This window comes from Populus alba, chromosome 8 (assembly GCF_005239225.2).
Source record: "Populus alba chromosome 8, ASM523922v2, whole genome shotgun sequence".
Classification (NCBI taxonomy): Eukaryota; Viridiplantae; Streptophyta; class Magnoliopsida; order Malpighiales; family Salicaceae; genus Populus; species Populus alba.
In genome coordinates, this window is record NC_133291.1 from 6,278,930 (window position 1) to 6,300,783 (window position 21,854).

Consider the following 21,854-nt stretch of genomic DNA (forward strand, 5'->3'; position numbering starts at 1 on the left):
CCCTTCCTTTTCTCATAACCCTATTTTCTCTTGTTTATGCAGCCACTTTTATTCAGTTATTAAAAGATATATGTACGTTCAATTTTTGTTTGTAGATGAGAGTTTTCTAACAAATGGCCACTTGGACAAAGTGGTGGATTGGATCCCAGGAATGAGAGATTTAAAGTTAAGGGACCTTCCGAGTTTTGTTCGAACAACAGATCCAAATGATTATATGTTTAACTTCTACGTGGAATGTGCTAAGAGGGCTTCTGAAGGTTCTGCCGTTATTTTCCATACTTTTGATGCTTTGGAGCAAGAGATCCTGAATGCCTTTTACTCCATGTTTCCTCGTGTCTATGCGATTGGCCCACTTCAGTTGCTTCTCAATCAAATACTTTTTGTTGCTTTGTGGAAGCCTTAGATTCATCCTAAATGGCAATCTATCAAAGATGCAGTACACCATCTCTTTCCTTCATTGGCACAAAGCCCAGATTAAGGTATACAACGGTAGCAACAAAAATGCTTCAGTTTTTCTGGTTTTGGATGCTAAAAACCAACCCGAACCGAACAAAACCGGTTTGATTTGAACTGGTTCTCGGTTCATTTCAAGTTATATTAACAAGGACTATTATTTTTTGGTTTGGTTAAATTTTTGGGTTAAAACCGGATCAAACCGGACCATGAACACCCCTAGCTATGGCCTGGTTGGTCGATAATGTTTTATGCTGCTCTGTTAGTGATGTTTATTTATTTTTGGTTTTTCGGGTCGATCATACGTTCTAAAGATTTCTGAATACCAACCATGCTAGTAAATGCCAAATATCGAGCAATCACCAGGATTTTAAAATGGTGAAATCGTGAAAGCAGACGGTAATTTGAACCACCACAATACAATACGAGGGCCTTATCACCCTCTAATCTTCAATCTCTGGAGGTTAAAAATACACCAGACTGATTAACTGACAAGCAAGAGTAACTATACCATACGGAACTTGTCTGGAAAAGCAAGCTGCTGGCAAGAAAGGATTAGCAAAAAATAAATGCTGATAAGCAGCAAGATGTAATGATGGTTGCCACGAAATATTAATTATTATGAAAATTGCTTTCGTCGTGATTTGTAAGTTCATATACTTACGCGCTTTTATTTACTTGAATAGGAATATAGGATGGCATAACTCCTTTGGTTATCCAGCAAAAGCGCAACAAGGGAATCTCAAATCTTTATATTTGTGAGCAATGGAAAGTCAACGTTGTACTGATTCAGATCATAACTCGAAGGGAATCAGTTGTTAAGCACAATTCTCTGCCCAGGCCACTCGACGAACAGTGACAGAAAGTTGAAGAAAATATAACATGTTACCCTATCTCATTCATTTGCAAGACCGTCGATAAACCAGTAATTGGCCTTTGTCGCCTGCTACTGAAATGACTCCTGGCTTCGAATTGTCAGTCGCAATACAGGAAACACTTTCACCTGGTGAGGGAGAATTGATCAAACAACAACAAAAAAATAAAAGCAGCAGCCACCAAAGTTCATCAAAGCACTAATACAAAAAGGTTTAAAGTTCACTAGACAATTGCTAGATTTCACAACCGAAACTAAAGTTCATATACTTGATGTTAAAAGCATGCGAATTTGGTGTTGAAAATGATTTTCTAACATTAAATGAGATTTGGAAGGGTCAAGAACTGATACTGTAAGATCACGCGGAAGGGATGCATGCACAAGGTAAGGCCGATAATTCCCCAATCAATTTGATGCCATGGAATAGCATAAAATACAAGCCTGGATTACTCAAACTGAAGTATACCTTCAAAATGGTGCAGAGTGCCAAGTCTAGTCCCTGTTGTAAATTCCCACATATAAACAAGTCCATCAAATGTGCCGATGATTCCATTGCCAGATGACGAACCAATAGCAGCAGCCCTGCACAGTACTTCCCGGTCATACTTGTGAACTTTTAAACAGGAATATAATTTCAAGGTTTGGACATGAGGAATATAATTTCAAGCTTAAGAAAAAAACTGTGGGCACCTTGGATCCAATGCTTTTCCGAGGAACAACATATTTTTCACCAGTAGAGCTAGCCTCCACCACCCAACTGGATTTATACCGCAATCACTTGATATATAGTCTTCTTGAGTATCCAACTCAGGAATGGTTGAGACAAGAAGCCAGATGGCAATATCTTCTCCATCCAATGGAGGTAAGGAATTACACTCACTGTTCTCTGAAAACCACAATTTTGTTGCATCTACGATTCCATTGATTTGCTTCTCCACAGTAGAACAATGGAAACCATGGACTACTCTTTGCCAAGTAAACGAACTGATTGGAAAGAACTGACATGCTGAAGCACTTGGAGAAGAGACCCTTGCCATGAACATGCGCCTTGAGACATCCCTGGAAGAAATTACTTGCAATCAGATCCAGATGGAATTCAGAACAATCATGAAACTGATGTCTGTTTCCTCTCAGCTTTATTTTGGGGGGATGTTGTTAAAGGGAGAGGAACATAATTTAGAAACCTTGTGCGAATACAAGCGGATTGTAGCTTCAGAAAAAAAAATCCAGGGCAGACAACAAAAGTCACGGGAGAGGTATATAATGAGTAATCAAATATAAAGTTGGGAGAAATTTCAATATTTAAAGGCTTTCACAATGCTGACCAACAAGTACTGCTAATTACACACATTGTTTCCATATCAAACAACTTTGAATCAAAGGAGATATCTTGTCAGCAGCATACCATACAGTAAATTCCCCGAAGCCGTTATTCCCAACAACTAGAGAAGCACAGTTCGGAACCCTCTTCAACTCAACTATGCAAGGGGATATGCAATCGTTAGCTGAAATGATAAATTCTTCTGTTGGTGCACTGCAAATTTTGAAAAAAAAAAAATGAAAACTGTATACAAGGAATAGATAGATAGCCTGATCAGAAGCTGCCAACTCAAACAAGCAAAATCAAAGCTAACTCCCATGAATCAAGCGACCGAAATAGCATTCTAGGGACTAATAAAAAATAGCATGCCTTCATTAAGTTTGAGCTTTTGAACAGCAGCTAATCTCAATAAAAAGATGAACACATTAACATCAATCCAAAATTCCTGAACCACTTCCTTTGAAAAATATGACCAACTTGCCAAGGAGAAAACTCAAAGGCTTGAACCCATTAAGGATGGTATATATTGGTAAAGCTCTGAACCAAATATTACTGGAATAAATATAGAGGACAAGCATTTAGGGTAACTGACTTTTCCTCTGATTGACTATTGAATCAGGCACGGACAATTATGGCATAATAATGACCTCAAAAGATCAAGAAGCACCTAGTTTGGAGGATTAGGTGAGAAGCGAGAGCAGTCATTTCCAACACAATTTGATTGGTAAACACTGGTACTGCAGATTAGTACAAATATGATCAAATTATAAAGGAGTACACGCTAGAGAGCAAATGAATTGTTTATGAAGGAAACCAGATGGCCGCATTGAGAAAATTAGCCTAAATTAAACATTTCAGACTCAACACAGATATCAAACCATGTAAATAAGTACTTTGAGGAACTGAAGTCAAACGAAATGGACAGTATCTCAGAAAAACTTACCTCCATGCTGAATTCATGGTCCAGAGATGTAGTCTCCCACTCTCTCCAGCAGCAATTAGATGGTTAGGTTCACAGGCCAATATACACTGCATGCTGTCATCTGTACTCAATTTTACCAGGACTGAAACATATCCAGTTTTTACTTGCACAATTTTCACTGTACTTTGCTCAGAGCAGTTTAATGAACAAGTTGAGCACGAACAATCTGTTCTTCCTTCCCTGATGAAATATATGGGATATTAGTGCCCAAACCTTACTTTTATCACATATAATCTTTTCTATAATATAAACCCACAGGAGTAATCAACCTGCAATAAGGTGTTTTCATGCTGCCAAGTAAAACAAGATTCTGCCCATCTGGGGTTAGTTGCAGGCCAGATCGTTCAAGTGCAGTCTAGTGAAGAGTAACAACAGAGTCAAAATTATGACAATAAGTTGCAAGCACAACAGCCAAAGAATTCAGTTAATTATTAACAATGCATCTATTTCTTACTTCTCTACCAAAGATATCTGTTGAAAATGGAAACGTTACTGATGTGTGGCCAACAAAAGAAGGGTTCCCTGTCCTTGTTTCTTCAATTGCTAGCTTGTACAGAAACAGGGTTCTGTTTTTATCTACCAAATGACCACACAGAGCACAAACATTGATTTCATCTCCTTTTGTAACCACCAACAGTGACAAAACAGGCATGGGGTGAAGATAGCACCCCACAAGCTCAAAGATACCCTCTAGTTCATTGTTGTGCTTCAAGTTTCTATGTAGTTTTAGGTCTGAGTTAGTCTGAACTTCCTTGACACTGGATGTGTTATAGCAAGAGAATGTTGTTCCTAGCTCCGCAGATAATACTGGTGGTCCATTTGTATCGGAGGTATTCTGGCTCCCAACCAGCCTGCCTTCAGAATAAGCATGCGGTTTTTCTATTTTTGAAACCGTTGCAGCAAAAAGATTTGAAGCATCTTTGCCCATGGAAGCACCGGAAAATGTTTGAGTTTGTAATACAGAAGGCAACTTGCTCTCTGATAAAGGGTTGGGATTACTAGTAGTTTCGTCTATCTGCATACCGTTGAGCTGGTCTCCAACCATGGGTTCAGAACCAAAAATAGCATTTTTATGTGGTTTGTCCACAGAAGAACTCATCTGGGACATCTCTGAGTTAAGTAAAGTTCTTGTAGTTTCTGGGATAGAATCATCTCTCAAATTTCTACATGTAATACTTTCTGAGAATGAAGCATTACATTTTTTTGTTGAAGACGATGCTTTTGAGACCTTTTTTCTGGTATATACGTTTTTTGTCACTTGAGCAGTAGACAAATTGCCTGATTCAGGAGTCTCAGCCTTGACACTGATGTCATTCCTTAATATTTGCACAGAAGCGCCTAAACCTCTTTGGCTCATATTACTTTTAGCAGCCACTGCAAGAAAACAACCAATATGCGGTTTAGTTGAAATTTAACATCAAAGGATCTGAAATAATGAAATTGCACAAGAATTTCAGAATTTAGCTGGTCCATATACAGCTTAGAACAAGGTTTTCTGCACATGCATTGATTTACATATACAAAGTTCCTGCTCAAATTGGTAACATGCGATTCCAAGATAGGCAGTTCATGTACATGGAAAGGCATCATTTGAAGGCCAGTAGGGAATATGCTATGGCTAGACTGCAGTTCAGTTCACCATTATAAGTTTGGTTTTGGACATATTATCAACAAGTGGAACTGATAGAGAATTGACTAGAAATGATGACAGACATTACCATCATTGAAATCTGTTCCACGGTTGAGGTCTTTTTCCCCGGAAAGGAATTTGGTACCAATTGAGTTTTCATCCATTTTTTTGCCAATATCCTGATTTTCTTCATACAAAACATTTTCATTGGCAGGCTTGATGCCAGAAACAGATTCATAAGGGTATAGATAATCATCCTGATGCCTTTTATCCAAATCCAATTGCACTTTGCTTTGCACTTGGTTGTGACAAAAGATGTCTTTAATCCCATCAGTGTCAAACTGACAAACTGATGACTCCGTCCCATCTATATTAACAAACTGATCCACTCTGCAGGGAGGACATGCATCTGCATCAAAACAAGGTTGATCAGCCTCAGCAGTATTGGAGGGTGATATTGGCGGGTTTGTTACATGAACCCCACATTGGTCACCATCAAAACTGTCAAGAACAACAGACTTCTCATGCTCAGAACCTGGGAGAACTGAACCATATGCACCAGAAAATTGAGCCTCCACGAGTTGGAGATTTTCATCATTATTTTCATGAGGTTTTGGTGTATTAGGCAAAATCTCTGAATAACCAATGGTCTTCTTTTTTTTTTTTGACTTGTTTTTGAGCAGAGGTATTGCTTGAGGAAGCAGAACCGTCATCATTGACTTGGCTATGTCTTGAGCTGCTGAATCAAAATCAATTCTTTCAGAATTCCCATTTGAGTTGGGTGTGCCTATTACTTCTTCTGGGTGCGATTCAGTTATAAGTCCTTGGGAAGTGATGGCCTCAGTCACCATTAACTCTTCTCTGACACTGCAAGCACTTATATCATGGGTAGCTTGAGCAGAATTTGTAATATTATCTGCATCAAACTAGTGTCAAGACAGAAAATGGATATTTGGAGAAGATGATACATCGCCAAAAGTTGAACAGGAGAGCACGTAGGCACTCCAATTTCACAACTCGGGAAAAAAAGCATGAATAAGTTAAGGAATACCTTGCTCAAAATCTAAGGTATCAGGTGCACAAAGATCAACATTGTGTACACATAGCTGTTCTTTTGGAGCTGTTGCATCTTCAGCCTGGCCTTCCACTGACATTGTAAAATTTGACCCTTCCACTTTAGTAAGTGACCTATCAAGCTGTTGCATAAAAGAATGTTTCTCATACCAGGCCAATTTGACTAAATAAACATGAATATTTCCGACAATTGGGAGAAATGAAGAATTTTCTGAATAGGGGTACAAAAAAATGTAACTGGCTCAGTTCATTAATGTAAGAACCTAAGATACCGTACAAAGGTAGCAGGAAGTAAACAAAAACTCACAGGTTATGTAAATGTCTATCAATTCATTAGTGTCAAGAGGCAAAAAAGTTCGGAAGCAACGAGTGAAAAGGCACTAACAATTTTATCTTCCACAGACAAGTTGACGACTCCAGTGGTGGATTTAGAACTTTTAGACCAAGCAAGCACGCTTTCTTCAGGCCCAGGGGCAGCTTTTTCTGTAAGATGATCGGAGCAGTCAACTGACTTCAAGGGAAAATCATCCTTGGCTGATGAGTGATCAGTTTCTCCTCCAGCAACAGGTTTTAAGCAAACTGCAGTTGACAATGTTCCTGGAAGTTTACAAGACTCCTGCTCTTGGTTAAAACTTAAAGTTGACCTCCATTGCTTATGAGTTTTGGAAGCTGAATCAGATGGCTCGGCAATATGCATTACATCTTCAGCTCGGGATCTTTTAAAGCTAGCAGTACTTAATGACTCAGGATTCGTAATTTTTTGGCTCTTACTTCTCTTTCCCTTAACCTGAGATCTTGCCAAGCCGGGTGGTAGGTTGGGATGTGTGCATGCATCTGTGCATCGGTTATTTAGCTCTGTTCCAGAGGACCCATTGGAGAAGCTGGGGGATAGTGGGCTCTGTTCTGCAATCCCATTTATATTTGTCACCAGTTCTCGTAGTAACCTCTGGACAAATGGATTTTTGAACCCAAAAAACTGCATTGCTCAAGCATAAGAGAAGGAATTTTTTAGCACAAAATGAGGTTCCTTTTCTTTGTCTTTCCCTAGTTTTGCAATTGATAATAGAGGAAATAGAGGAAGTCAGTCTCCTGCTTGTCAGGACACTAATCAATTGAACACCATGCAGCTTGAAGATTAATACAAAGGAAACAATCAGAAGGTATAAACAATTTCTAGTTCTATTAACGAAGTAATCTGGAAGAGCCATTACTTTCATAAGTTGCAAGCAATAGAACAACAAGGGCAACTGAGATGAAACCTCAAAAAAATTACAAATGTGGCCAGCTTACTGCAAACTGAGGTTATATATATTGGACTTCTGTAAAGTCTAATACCAGTCAAACGTAACTAATGTGAACATCAATGCATCTTAGCTACAAAGTTTAGAGGCTTATATTAGATGTGAGCAAAGCTCATTCCAGTTTCTGCAAGATGAATGTCTGAATATGATAAAGGTGTGATACGACACTAAATATTTGCAATAAATGTGATTTCAAGATTGAACTGATTTTAGGAAGGAACCAAGATTTACCTCTATGCCATCTATCATGCATGAAAATCTTTTTCCGTGCCAAATCTTTGTGTGAGGGCAACAATTCTTCTGAAATTTCTGCCACACAATATCAGGAGTTTGACCGGAACATGAATATCCATCAGTGGAAGTGATCTGCAGCAATACTGTATTTGTCATTCTTATCTTTCTACCTTTACGTAAAACTAGCTTAGAATGATAAAAACCAAAAGGGCTAGGTACAAACCGCAAATAAAGGCCCTTTAGGACCTTCATGAATTTCCATCTTATAAGCTCCCCCATTGTAAGCTCGACGAGCTTGGTATCCAACAGGATAAGGATACCGATCTTTACCCTACAAAATAACAGAATTTAGTTGACAAAATACATGACATAATATGACACGGACCACAGTCTATAGTTTTCTACAAATTTCTAAGAGCCTTCACTTTGTTATTTCTGAAACCACATTGGAATGCTTTTGCTAATTCTTGATAAGGAGCCAAATCCACAAAACAAGCAGAACAGCCCTATGCTTCACAAATACACACCCAACATGCATCAAAACAAGTAATTTTATCAAAACTTCGAAAGTGAAGCAGTATATTATGTTTCAAATGCATTACATGCGTACTTAGTTTAGATACTTTCTTCATCCTAGTCTTGATCCTCAAAATTAAAAGCACCATTTGAAGCCTTAATTTATCTACTACCAGAAATATCTAGCAGCAAATTCTTCAAATCTAACCACCCAATCAAAAGATGAATAAAACCTCAAACCCTAAACAGCATTTTCCAAGCCCTGGGCTGACAAATCAACACGGATTGCCGAAGTCTGTTGTAAACTACAGAAAATGAAATGGAATCAACTACTAAGCAACTTAAATCCATACTAGTCGAATCGGATCTATCTCCAAATTTAGAACCATTAGACGAATAATCAAATATTTGCATAATCTAATTGAAATAACCGTTAAAAGTTCACTATACAGATTGGAATTTAAAACAAAGATCAAAGGATGTCGAGAAGGTATTAAAGCGTTGATGGATTTAACTAGATTAAAATTGACAAAGAAAACCAAAGAACGAACCCTAGTAGAGCTCCAGTACTTCTTGTCCCAGGCGCCACCGCTATAGAGAGATCCGATTGAAACTAATTCAAGACCGCCTGTTTTCTCCGCTTCCTCTCGATCTTCTCCTTCTTCTTTTAGTTTAGATTTCGCCATTTAAAAGAATAAGAAATCAAATGCGAATTTTTCTTAGTAGAAAGACTGTACGGTACTGATTGATTGATGCGAGAGCGGGAGGAATAGAGGATTTTAATGGCGGGAGTGAAAATTTAAAGTTCCCTCTCACATGCTAGCTTTAGATAATTTTTCGAAACAAAAATAATAAATCGAATAGAATAACTTCTTTCGAAAAAACAAATTCGCCGTTGCCGGGGATCGAACCCGGGTCACCCGCGTGACAGGCGGGAATACTCACCACTATACTACAACGACCTTGTTGGGAGAATAATTTCATATTATTTAGAAATATCTTAACAATAGCGGAACTCCCTTTCTGATGTTGAAACGTCCTTGTGATCATAGGCATAACAGAATCATGCTAAATTTACGGTTACTTGCTATTTATTTTGTAATTGATTTCACAACATCTAGCATGAAAGGTTATGGCTTGTCCATGACAATATTCAACTGAATCTATGCAAATCTTACGAGTCTTCAAATTTCTTTTCCTCGTCGATCCGATGAAGTTGAGGAAGATAAGGTTATTCTGTTTATAAAGGATTGTGTTTGGTGTTGGGAAAACATGTATTGTAATAAAAAAAGATATGATTGCTGAGAGAATTAGTGCTGATTTTGTATCTTTAATATAAAAAATCATTTTCTTTAAAATATCATTTGTACTCCTTGCTACAAATTCAATTGTTATTAAATTCAGAGCAGATACACTTTCAGGGCTGGTATAAAAACTTAGACAGTCTTTGGAAAATAAGTTGTGTTTTTTTAAAATTTTAATTTTTAATTAGACGTTCTCTTCGTCATGAATCAAGATTATTAAATTCTTTTGGTGTAATGTTAGCTTTTTCACTCGTATGAGAGTGGGATTCAAGAGAGAATCACACTAAAAATATATCCAAGTCTCTTTCATTTCTCCAACATTAATCGTGGTCTCCTAGTGTATACTAGGTTATTCAACGGCACTATATGGAATCAGTTCAATTTTTTTTAATATAATAAAAATATTTAGATATTATTGATTTTTTTTAATGAAAAAAATCCAAATCATGTGAAAATTAATTTGATGTCATTCAATTAACTTTACAAGTTCAAAAATAACTCATATAACCTATAAAAATATAATTTGATCAAAAAAATTTCAAAATGATATTTTTCTTTAATATTAAGGTAACAACATGTTAGATTGATTTGGGTCAACCTAAGTTAGCATGTAAAATTCACGATCCAAGTAGTGAGACTATGATAACCTCATAAAAAACAAATAAAAAATAAATTATAAAACTCGATTTCCAATCGATCCAATGTTGAAGAAAGAGATTAGAAAAAAAATCAATTAAAAAGGACCTAAATGGTGACTCGAGTTAACTTTAAAACTCGTGACTCAGGTGATATAGCTCAGGTCATAATAGATAACTCTATGAAAAGCAAATTATGAATCTCAATCCCCATTCAGTTCAATATTGGAGGATATGTGATTAAAAAAGAATATAAAAATAACTCAAGTCAATCTATTAAACTCATGATCTAAATCATTAAACCGAGATAACCTCGTTGAAAAAAAATAAAAAAATAATTTGATTTAACTTGGGTTAACCTGTCAAATCCACAACTTTGGTTACAAGACTAAAATAACCTCATAGAGAGCAAACCAAAATAAATTATGAAGCACAATTTTCAATCATCTTTGTTGGAATCAATTTTAAATGATGAAAATTATAGAATTTCTAATTAAAAAAATAACACAAAAAATAGTCAAGTCAACTGGGATTAACATGTTGAACACTATTATTAGGTCATGAGGTCGTGATAATATAATAAGAAGCAAATCAAAACAAATCATGAAGCCTAATTTTCACTCAAACACGACATTAAATGATGAAATTGAAAAAGAAAGTCAATCAAGAAAAAGAAAAATAACTTAGTTAATGGGTTAACCCGCCAAACTTGCGACCTTGGTCATGAGACGAGGACATTGTTGAAGGACCTATGCCGGTCATGAGATCGAGACACCCTTTAAGAAAGAAAACAAAAAAACGATTCGATTTAACCAGGATTCAAATGCCAAAACTCATGATCTTGATCGTGAAATCAAAATATTCTATAGAAAGCAAATCATTAAAAAAAAAATAGATTATGAAGCTCCATTCCTAATTGACCCAGTATTAAATGATAAAATTCAAAGGAAAAAAATAAATTTAATTAAAAAAATGAGACAAAAAACAACTAGGGTTAACTCGAGTTAACCCGATAAGAACTATTCTCGTATCATAAGGATGAAATAACATAATAGAAAGTAAACAAAATAAATCACAAAATCTAATTATCAATTAACTCAAAATTAAATGATAAAAATAAAAAAAAATAAAAATTGAGTTAACCTAATTAACCCATCAAATCTATGATTTATATATGAAAGTATGATAATTCAATAAAAAGTAAATCTAATATTAAATAATAAAATTAAAAAAAGAAAAAGAAAAAAGAAGAAGTAATATTTAGATAACAATGCTTCATGAATAGGGATAAAATGAGCCCTTATCTTTTAGTTTATAGTTAATCAATAAAATAGCAGCATTTGCTTTGAATTAAGACCCCATCCTTGTATTTGTTTGGAAGAGGTGGTCAAATTGGTAACTTATATTTGCTTTGGGGGTCAAATTTATTCCTTACAAACTATATACTACAGGAATTAAGCTCGCCTCTCCATCTTTACTATCTCTAACATTTGTTGTAACCCATTTTTGGGTCTCCATAAAAAAAAATATAATACAAAAAAATAAAAATAAAAGGCTAAACGGTGTCGTTTTGAACGGCATTGTTCCCCTTTCTTCTCCACCGAGCATACAGCAGGAAAGAAGGAAAAAGAATGCATATTTAATGACGCCGGTCCCTCAAACCCACCGACCGCCGGTCCCTCTAGCCCACCGACCGAAGACATTGGCCGACCACCTACCACACCGCCGAAACCGAGGGAGGCACGCCTGGACAGCCGCGCCCGACCAGCCGCCGCATAACCCGTTCCTTGGCTCCACAATGAAAAAAACATGCTCACAGGCTCTATAAATAGAGGAGGAACATGCAGAAGACAGGGGAAAAGAAGAGAAGGGAGAGACAGAGGGAAGAAAGCAGAAGAGAAGGGAGAGAGAGCGAAATAAAAGAAGAAGAAGAAGAAGCAAAGAAGAGAGTAAAACAGAGGAGAGAGAGAGGAAAACAGCACCGCCGGCCACCGCGAACAGCCAGTTCCGCCGCCGCCACCCCTACCACATCAGTTGCTGCTAGGGGTGTTCAAAAAAACCGATTAACCGAAAAAACCGAGAAAACCGATAAAAAATTAACCGAGAAAACCGAACCGAGATAGAAAAACGATTAAACCGATTGTTAAAACCATAAAATCTCGCCGGTTCGGTTCGGTTCCGGTTTGACCACTTAAACCGGTGAACCGAACCGGTAGTATAAATACCACGCACAGTCACACACGAACACAGTCACTCATAACCCTAAATCTAATTAACATTCTAAACTGAACTACTAAAGAAGCCGCCGCCCCCACACCAAAAACTCAAAGAGTCTCCCATCTGCGGATCTGCCCACAGCCCCACACCAAAGACGATTTATCGTCTTCTCCTTTTTGTTGTCCTGCATCTCTCTTGCCCTTCAGGCCTTCACCATCGAATTTCGTCCTTCCTCTTCTCCCTTCCGCATCTGTCTCTTCCATCAATTTGCTTCCTTCCTCTGTCTTCCCTTCTGCATCTGTCTTTCCCCCTGCTTCTCTCTTCACTTGCTGGTTGCAGCAGAACAACAGGGCTCCTCCATTGGTAAGATTATCTTCGTGTGCTTAACTGCTTATAAGTCCAACATAATTATTTTCAAACTTTGATGCTTCTCAGTTCTCTGACCTTTGCTTCTCTTTTTTTTATCCTCAGGTTCGCCCCTTTTTCCATTTAATCAACGATTAAACGGCTAGGGTTTTTGCTTCTGTCTTCAGGTTAGTCCCTCCTTCCCGGCCCTATCTCCTTTTTTGTTAATTTATGTTGGTATTGAAATATGCTTGTTAATTGTTATAGTTTTTCTATTTGATTATCAATTAGTCAAATACTCAAATGTGTTTGTCGCCTGTTACAGCATTTTTTTTTCATGTTTGTCGCTTGTCTAGTGAATGAGTGAATAACTGAATATGTTTTTTCATGATTATCGGGGAATCGGGGATTGGGTTTTTTCTAAACCGAAAAGAATTGGGTTTTTTCATGTCTGTTCCTTCATTTTTGGTTCCCATAGCATGAATGTCAGACCGATTAGTAGGGAGAAACATATTCACTCATTCCCATAGCATAAATACTAATCTGACATTCATGCTTATTTATTTTTAAAAAGAATTATGATTCTCAGACCGATTAAAGTCCAATTTGCTGGTTCAAACAATTTTCTCCCTACTGCCACTGCCAGCTTCTCATATGAAGTTATTGATGGTTATTTTGAGGATTCAGGTGTCTGTTCCTTCATTTTTGGTTCCCATAGCATGAATGTCAGTCCAATTTGCTGGTTCAAACAATTTTCTCCCTACTGCCACTGCCAGCTTCTCATATGAAGTTATTGATAGTTATTTTGAGGATTCAGGTGTCTGTTCCTTCATTTTTGGTTCCCATAGCATAAATGTCAGTCCAATTTGCTGGTTCAACCGAAAAGAATTTGTTGCAGCAGTGATAAATTTTAAATTCTACACACAATTTTAAAGAGACTAACAAACAAAACTAGTTCATTAATAGCTGGCAGCTGCACATACAAATATACAAGGCATCTTTCTCAATTAATTTTTTTAGATCACAAAACACACTTTCAGTTTCAGTTTCAGTTCCAGTTCAATTAATAGCTGCAAATAATGTTTTTTTCATTATTTTATAATCTGTTTTAATTTCAGATGGATAATCGGGAAGATCGTACAACAATTGAATCAAATCCTTCAAGTTCAGAACCCCATTCTGTTCCTATTCCAGCTCCAGTCCTAGTTGCTACTTCTAGTACAAATAGCAACACTGAAAGTGAAGGTAACCCAGCTTCTAGATCTAATAAAAGAAAAACATCTCAGATTTGGGATCACTTTAAAAAATTAGATGGTAATGCTAAGGCTCCTAGGGCTGCATGTATGTATTGTGGAAAAGATTATGCATGCCATACTATACTTAATGGGACTAGTAACATGTGGAGTCATCTAGGTGTATGCAAAAAGTTTCCTTTTGTGATTGACCGAAAACAAAAAACTTTAGTCTTACAACCTAGGCCTATGATAAAAGGGGGTAATAGTGGAGAGGAAAATCTGGTGACTATTAAGGCGGTGGGTTATAGTTATGAAGAGTGTAGGAAAGCCCTAGGAAAAATGATTATACTTGATGAGCTACCTTTTAACTTTGTTGAAAACCAAGGATTTAGATCATTTTGTCAAGTAATGCAACCTAGATTTGATGTTCCTTCTCGTTTGATGATTTGGAGAGATTGTTTAAAAATTTATGTAGTTGAGAAGGAAAAATTAAAGAAAGCTCTTAAGGATCAACGTGCATGTTTAACAACCGATACTTGGACATCAATCCAAAATATTAATTATATGTGTTTGACTGCCCATTGGATTGATGAATGTTGGAACTTGAATAAAAGAATTCTAAACTTTTGTCAAGTTTCTAATCATAAAGGTGAAACAATTGGCCAATCAATTGAGAGTTGTTTGTTGGAATGGGGAATTGATAACATTTTAACAGTTACAGTTGACAATGCAAGTTCAAATAATTTGACAATAAAATATTTGAAAAGAGTAACAAGTAATTGGGCAACTAATATATTGTCAAATGACTTCATGCATGTTAGATGTTGTGCACATATTGTTAATCTTATTGTATGTGCGGGATTGAAAGATATTGATGATTCAGTTGTTAAAATTAGGAATGCAGTGAGGTTTGTTAGATCTTCTCCTTCTAGACAACTTGTTTTTAACCAATGTGCGGAGAGGTTGAAAATTGGGAGTAAAAAATCTGTTTGCTTGGATGTTGCAACTAGATGGAACTCTACATATATGATGCTAGATGCGGCTGAAAAATTTGATGTGGTTTTTATGAGGTTAGAAGAAACCGATCCTAGGTATTTGAGTTACTTTGAGGTTGATTCAAAAGGAAAACAAAAAAACTTAGGTCCTCCTGTTTTAGAAGATTGGGAAAAGGCTAGATCTTTTGTCAAGTTCTTGAAACTATTTTACACGGTTACATTGAAATTTTCTGGTTACTGTGCTGTGCACAGTAACTCGCTAATTAATTCACGGTTACTGTGCATGTGCACAGTAACCCGCAGATTAATTCTCTGGTTACTGTACACACAGTAACCCGGTTACTATGTGCACAGTAACCAGCCCATTCTTTGGGCCAGGTTTGGCCCAGCCCATATATTTGGGCCTGATCCGACCCATTTCAAAGAAAAAAATCAAAAATATTTGTTTCAGCATTTTATAATTTTTTCGCGTAATTTTTATGTCATTTTGATTAATATTTGGTAGTATTTTTTTATGTTGTTAAAAATACAAAAATCTAATTTTCAAAATACCCGGTTTTCATCAAAAACTTCCACAAAATACAAAAAAATTAAAAAAATATATATATATTTTTGTGCATACGGCCAAGTGTCTCAAAGCTAAAAATTCATGTTGTATTTTTCATACACCAAAAAAAAAATGTTTTAGCATGCATTTTGGCTTTAATAACCAGTTTATTAAAGTCAAGAGAATATTGACCAATATTTCAAAAACAACAAAAATTTTATTTTGTTTGTCTCTTAGTATCCGGGGTATGACTTTACACGTAATGCATATTCCAGATATTTAATTTTTTTTTTTTTGGACAATAAAACCTGGGGTATGACATTACATGTAATGCGTATTCCGAACAATAAAAAACCACAATACGACCTTAGATTTTATCAGATATTAAAACAATGCAGCTTACCTTAGGTAGGGCGTAGTTGGGGTGCTAATACCTTCCCTTTACGCAACCAGTCTCCGTACCCGATCTCTAAAGACCAGTTAAGGTTCCTAGAAACCAGAATACTAGGTGGTGACTCCCAGTCCATTTTTAGCTTAGAGACAAAGAACTCCTTGTCTCACCATATTTTCCATGCCAAATAGACAACATACAACACCCTCATGAAGGGTTGGGGTGGACGATCGTCGCGCCGCCGCACACGTGCGACAACATTAACTAACCATTGAACACCCCATGCAATCTTCCTTGCAAACATATCAATACATAAGCTAAAAAAAAAAAAAAAAAAACAATGAAAGAACAATCGGTTCTTTATGGTAGAACTTTGAGACCGTAGAAACTTAAAATCGAAGGCTTGACTTGTAAAAAGAAAAGAAAATGAAATAAAGAATCGAAAGATATCTTTATAATATTAATTTATCTTCCCAAACTCCAAGATCTATTCATTAATTTTGTACCTGATTTTACACGGCTTTTTTCTCTTTAGTTTAAAATAATCCATCTGATTTAAGAATCTTAATTAACTTTAATTTGAAAACTTCGGCCAGTTAATTACCTGCGTTCAAACTGAAAAAGCAGTGATAAAAACTGAAAAGTTTTTTCCAGGACAAATGCCAATTAGACATGAACAAAAACGAATACTGTAAAATATCCAAGAGGGATCGATGCGGGCTTGTTCAAATAAGAAAACTAGTTTTGAACCAAGAGAAAGAAACATGAAGAGTGAAGAGGTCATGAACATGGGAGTGGAGATGTCTAATCTGAATTTCCTTAAAAGGAAGAGAAAGGGGGTGGCAATAGAACCAATGAACGTGTCCAAATCCGTTGATGAACAGAACTACGTACGTGTGAACTGGTCTGGTAAGGTCTAAGGAAAAAGATGGAGGAAAAAGGAAGACATGGGAGCCTCGTAGAATGGTGAACACTTAATGCCAACCCATGAAAACCTGCATCAAACTCCATGGTTAATGAAAAAGAACTAGCCAACAAGGCAATGACTAGTGAACTACACAATGGACTAAGGAGAGACCTTGAGGGTAATGGATACCTAAAACTAGACGGAGGGGGCCGATTTATACAGGCAGAGAAAGGTGAGGATACCAAGTGTTCCTATAGCTTTGTTTCCATGTTCGGAAATGAGGAATCGTCCCATCACAAAAGACACAAAACCCATCTCCTATTTTGATTAACCAGGGTGACGGTGACACGAGCTTTAGCATCCGTCTCTTTCAGATTTCCTCTTTCAGCACCGCACCCACAAAAGATGGAACCCATGCAGGTTACCATCTCTACACTGTCTTTTTCACTCGTTCACGCTTCCCGTGATATTTTGGATGGACGCTTCTTTTTTACTATCTTAAAATAACACTCAAATGGCATGGGTATTAGCCCGTTAATTTTATTTTAATTTATTTTATCACAACTTTATGTTTTTTTAAATTTTTTTTTATTAAAACAGCATCCGGGTTTAATAACTTTTGATTCTTATTTTCCTAATACATAGCCAGATACAATATTAATAGAGAAATTACTAGTACTTGTTCATCTCGAATTTTACCATTGCATTGTTTTTGGATAAATAATATAAAGTTGGACAATTATGGAAAGTTATAGTACTCCTCAATCAAAGATTAACTCAGAAGATCAAATGGAATGGAAACTGGTGGCTAATCTATAAATTAAACTAATTTAAACCAGCACTCTACTGCTAGAGTAGACAGTAAAAAAGTAAGATAAACACGTACGTATAGTTGTTTGGGATGTTACGATGATGGCAAAACTACAGGCACGTTATATATTTATAATGATAAACAAATAACTATCACAAATAATTTCCTAGAAAATTAACTAATTAATTAGTATTATCCTATATTGTCCATGTATCAACACCATATCTTGTCACTTGTCTTGTATTTTGTAACTTCCAATCTTCCTGAACAGGCTAAGAAATTATCTTGCTTGCCAAGGTGGAGAGGTTTGCCTTGTTCTGCTTTCTTGTCTTCTCTATTAGATCGCAAAAAACCACTCTTAGATTGCCTCCACTGTGTTTCCTTGTCTAAATTTGCCTTGTTTTGCTTGGCTGATACAAAACCGCACTAATCCATGATATCCTTGTGGTTAACTCCATCAAGCCTGGGTCTGCTATTCAAAACAATTATTCGTCTCTTCCTAATTTTCATGAGATGTACTTGTCACGTTGTGTATGATTATCCCTACAGACAGACTGTGATGGATCTCATTTCTGGGGATAAAACCTCTGTTTTTATAATTAGAACGTGAAGGTTACTGTTTAAGTTCTATAAAGAAGCATCTATATATTGTACAAGTAGTAGCCTCTAAGCAATTTGATACCTTTTCCATTAGCTCCTCAATTTAGTCGGAGGCATTCATGCATGCTGTCATTGCCTAAATCTTGGCTTCTGTCAAACACGTGGGTGTGTTCACAGTGACCTCTTATGACCTCACTGTTTGCTTGCATTACTTGTATAAATTACTTAACTTGACATTGGTGTTGGTCATTTTGGTGGTGAGATTGTCAATGTCTGTGGCTAAAACATTAATTATTCGCTCAGCCTGACCATCATTGCCATTCTTGGGTATATATCTCCAATTTGACTGCTATATATCAGCAGCAGCAATGGTGATTTCCATGGCTACCACTTTAGTTTCCCTGACGGGCTGTTCTTTGCTTACATTTCTTCTTTTTTTTTGAAAGATGTGTATATTATATAAGCGTCAAAGTCTGACGGGAATAGAACAAAAGCTACGCAATATCTTAATATGGCATAAAGTCATATGAAGGATAAAGCGCAACTTAAGATAAACCAAAGCAAAGAAAACCATACAAAATCCATCCAAATGAGCTGAAACTAAACATTCCTCAACAAAACAAAACAGAAAATACTCAAAGACATAATGGGAGAAGAAACAATATCAAGCCCATAGAAAAATGGTGGATTCAAAGCCAGGCAACAAATTCACTTGATCTCCGCACTCCTTGCTTAGCCAAACCATCTGCCATGCAATTACTTTCACGAAAGATATGAGAGAAGGTGATTGAAACAAAATATGCTTTCAGTCTATTAACATAGGAGAACAAATTATGATGCTTCCAGTGACGACTGAGAGGATTATTCATCCAGCGAATAGCATTGACAGAGTCAGATTCGATGATGAGGTGTTGATGGTGTAAATGACAATTAGATGCTGATAGATCAATGGCTTTCACAATAGCCCTTAACTCAGCAATATTAGAGTCTAAAATACCAACTGGAACAGAGAACATACCGAGCACATGGCCATGATGATTTCGCAGCACACCACCTATTCCAGAGGGGCCTGGCTTACCAAGAGAAGAGCCGTCCACATTCCATTTGAGCCTATTAATCATAGGAGGAACCATATATTTTTAATCCTGAAAGAGTGAGCATTGGACCACCGAAGCAAGCCATCTGCCGATCTGATCAGATCTGAAGGGGAGTATGGAAAATCTGAATGGATAGCTTTTAGCCAAAGACATAGACGGGTGATAATAAGAAAAAAAATTGAGTCATAATCAGGTGTCTTCTGTTGGAAAATGAGATCATTTCGAAGGAGCCAAAGAGACCATGCCACTGAGAAGAACAACATCAACCATGCCTTCCTTTGAAAATTACCATGCACCATGGAAGACCATTGAGACCACATATCTGAGAAGCTCTTTGGGCAACACCAAACTAAACCCCACCATTTAATGATTTTGGACCAAATGAGCCAATGCTTATGGCAGTGAAGCAGAATATGGTCCACCGATTCTGCTTCAACAAGGCAAATAGGGCAATTTGATTCCGAGCTACTCAAGATACCTCTTCGAACCAACATACATCGGGAGTTGAGTCTGTTAATGATAGCCATCCAGCAAAAGATCTCTACCTTAGGAGGGACAATACCTTTCCAAAATCCAGCAAATGAGAAGGCATTGTTTGTGGAAGGCTTTGGACTCAACAATCCGCAGAGAGATTTCACTGAAAATCTTCCTGAATTATTGTCCTTCCAAATTAGTCTATCCTCTCCATCTTTGTCCATGAGTACTATTGATAGGATTGCATATAGTTGATCAAGCAAGCCAATGTTGCGCCCCCGTAGTGGACGTATCCATGAAAAAAACCAAATCCACTCATACCCTTCCCACATTCCCATCTTAGCAATGGTGGCATCTTTGTCATTGGATAATTGGAAAAGAGTAGGGAAGTGATCTGCTAAACAGTGATTATTAAGCCAGCAATCAAGCCAAAACAAAGTTTTCTTGCCATTTCCGATAAGGACCAAAGATTGCTCATTCACAATATCCTGCAACTTATTATTTCTCACACAATGATTGACAATCCGAGACCATGTAGTTGCAGTTCCTGGAATAGGAGCTTGCAGCAGCAGATTAGAGCAATTGGTGTTGTAGATGCTTTTGATCACACCCTTCCACATACTTGATTCCTCCAACCTAAACCTCCATAACCATTTAAAGAGCAGAGCTGTATTTTTGTCCCTTAAAGAACCAATCCCAAGACCACCCGCATGTTTTGGAAGAGTAACAGTTGCCCAGCTAACATTGCATATTTTGTGCCTTTCCGCATTTCCAGACCAGAGGAAGGATCGAAGTTTCTGATCAATTTTGGAGGCTACCGTAGTAGGCATGAGGAACATAGATAGGTAGTAGATGGGGAGATTGTTGAGCACAGATTTAATCAAGCACAAACGACCCCCAATAGATAAGAATCTGCCTTTCCACGAAGCCAACCGATAACTGATATTGCGCAAAATAGGGTTCCACATTGTAGCTCTGCCCAAGTTTCCACCGATGGGGAGCCCAAGATACATGAGGGGCAACTGATCCTACTTGCATCTGAGAAGCTGAGCTGTGAAGGTACATGTATGAGCTGCTACACCCACACCCACAATACTGCTTTTATGAAAATTGACCTTCAGCCCTGAGACAAGTTCAAAGCATAATAGGATACGTTTAATGTTCTGCATGCTATGAAGAGAGTCTGAGCTGAACATAAGGGTGTCGTCCGCAAACTGTAGGTGAGATATGACAAGCCCTGAATTGTCAATGTTTATACCCGAAGTCAAACCCAAATCACAGCCACGCTGCAACATACAACTCAAACCCTGGACTGCAATGTTGAAGAGAAACGGAGAGAGAGGGTCTCCTTGGCGTAGGCCTTTAGCTAAGCAGAACTCCTCCGTGGGAGACCCATTAACAAGCACAGACATTTTTGCCGTTGATATGCATTGCATTATCCACCCTCGCCATCTACTACCGAAGCCCATACTAGCCATGATGTCATTAATATATTCCCATAACACCGAATCAAAGGCTTTATGAAAATCTAGTTTGAAAAGATAAGCTTTACCCTTTTTCTTCTTGATGAAAGAAAGGACCTCATTTGCAATCAAGACGCTGTCTAAAATTTGCCTCCCTTTGATGAAAGCATTTTGATGATGAGAGATGACCTCTGGCATAACATGTTTCAACCTAGTTGCAAGAATCTTTGAGAAAATCTTGTATAGGCTACCCACCAAACTAATAGGTCTGAAATCCGATAGCTTGATAGCACTTTTAATCTTTGGAATAAGAGTAACGAAGGTGCTATTGATACCTGCAGGGAGGAGATTAGTCCGATAGAATTCATCAACCATCTGGATAATGTCCTGACCTATAATGTTTTGCTTACATTTCTTCGTCACGGTCCCATCGTATGATGTCCCATTG

The 21,854-nt window shown here is 37.2% G+C and overlaps 1 protein-coding gene and 1 non-coding gene across 3 annotated transcripts; both read right to left on the reverse strand.

The window, feature by feature from the left end:
* Positions 1-1,186: 1,186 nt before the first annotated feature.
* On the reverse strand, positions 1,187-9,240 carry LOC118062376 (uncharacterized). Of its 2 annotated transcripts, XM_035076099.2 has the most exons (13): positions 8,937-9,226; positions 8,093-8,200; positions 7,867-8,001; positions 6,720-7,310; positions 6,312-6,456; positions 5,349-6,176; positions 4,085-5,004; positions 3,900-3,985; positions 3,592-3,810; positions 2,733-2,861; positions 2,018-2,386; positions 1,794-1,909; positions 1,187-1,456 (listed from the first exon to the last, which is right to left on the reverse strand). In XM_035076099.2, the coding sequence occupies exons 1-13, from the start codon at positions 9,069-9,071 to the stop codon at positions 1,353-1,355; spliced, it is 3,885 nt and encodes a 1,294-aa protein (XP_034931990.1). In that variant the 5' UTR covers positions 9,072-9,226; the 3' UTR covers positions 1,187-1,352. The 2 variants fall into 2 exon arrangements, with proteins under 2 accessions (XP_034931990.1, XP_034931992.1); XM_035076101.2 differs by lacking the exons at positions 1,187-1,456; positions 1,794-1,909; positions 2,018-2,386; positions 2,733-2,861 and adding an exon at positions 2,888-3,379 and having other exon boundaries at positions 8,937-9,240.
* A 35-nt stretch (positions 9,241-9,275) lies between these two features.
* Positions 9,276-9,347, reverse strand: TRNAD-GUC (transfer RNA aspartic acid (anticodon GUC)). The gene has a single exon. It is a non-coding gene; the product is annotated as a tRNA-Asp (tRNA).
* Between the last annotated feature and the right edge of the window lie 12,507 nt (positions 9,348-21,854).

Excerpts from the sequence above, each read along its gene's own strand:
- LOC118062376 (XM_035076099.2), bottom strand. The coding sequence starts at position 9,071 with ATGGCGAAATCTAAACTAAAAGAAGAAGGAGAAGATCGAGAGGAAGCG. Across the intron at positions 8,002-8,092 it reads CTAAAGGGCCTTTATTTGCG|ATCACTTCCACTGATGGATA; the intron begins GTTTGTACCTAG and ends GTATTGCTGCAG. Across the intron at positions 7,311-7,866 it reads GCATGATAGATGGCATAGAG|TTTTTTGGGTTCAAAAATCC; the intron begins GTAAATCTTGGT and ends TGAGCAATGCAG.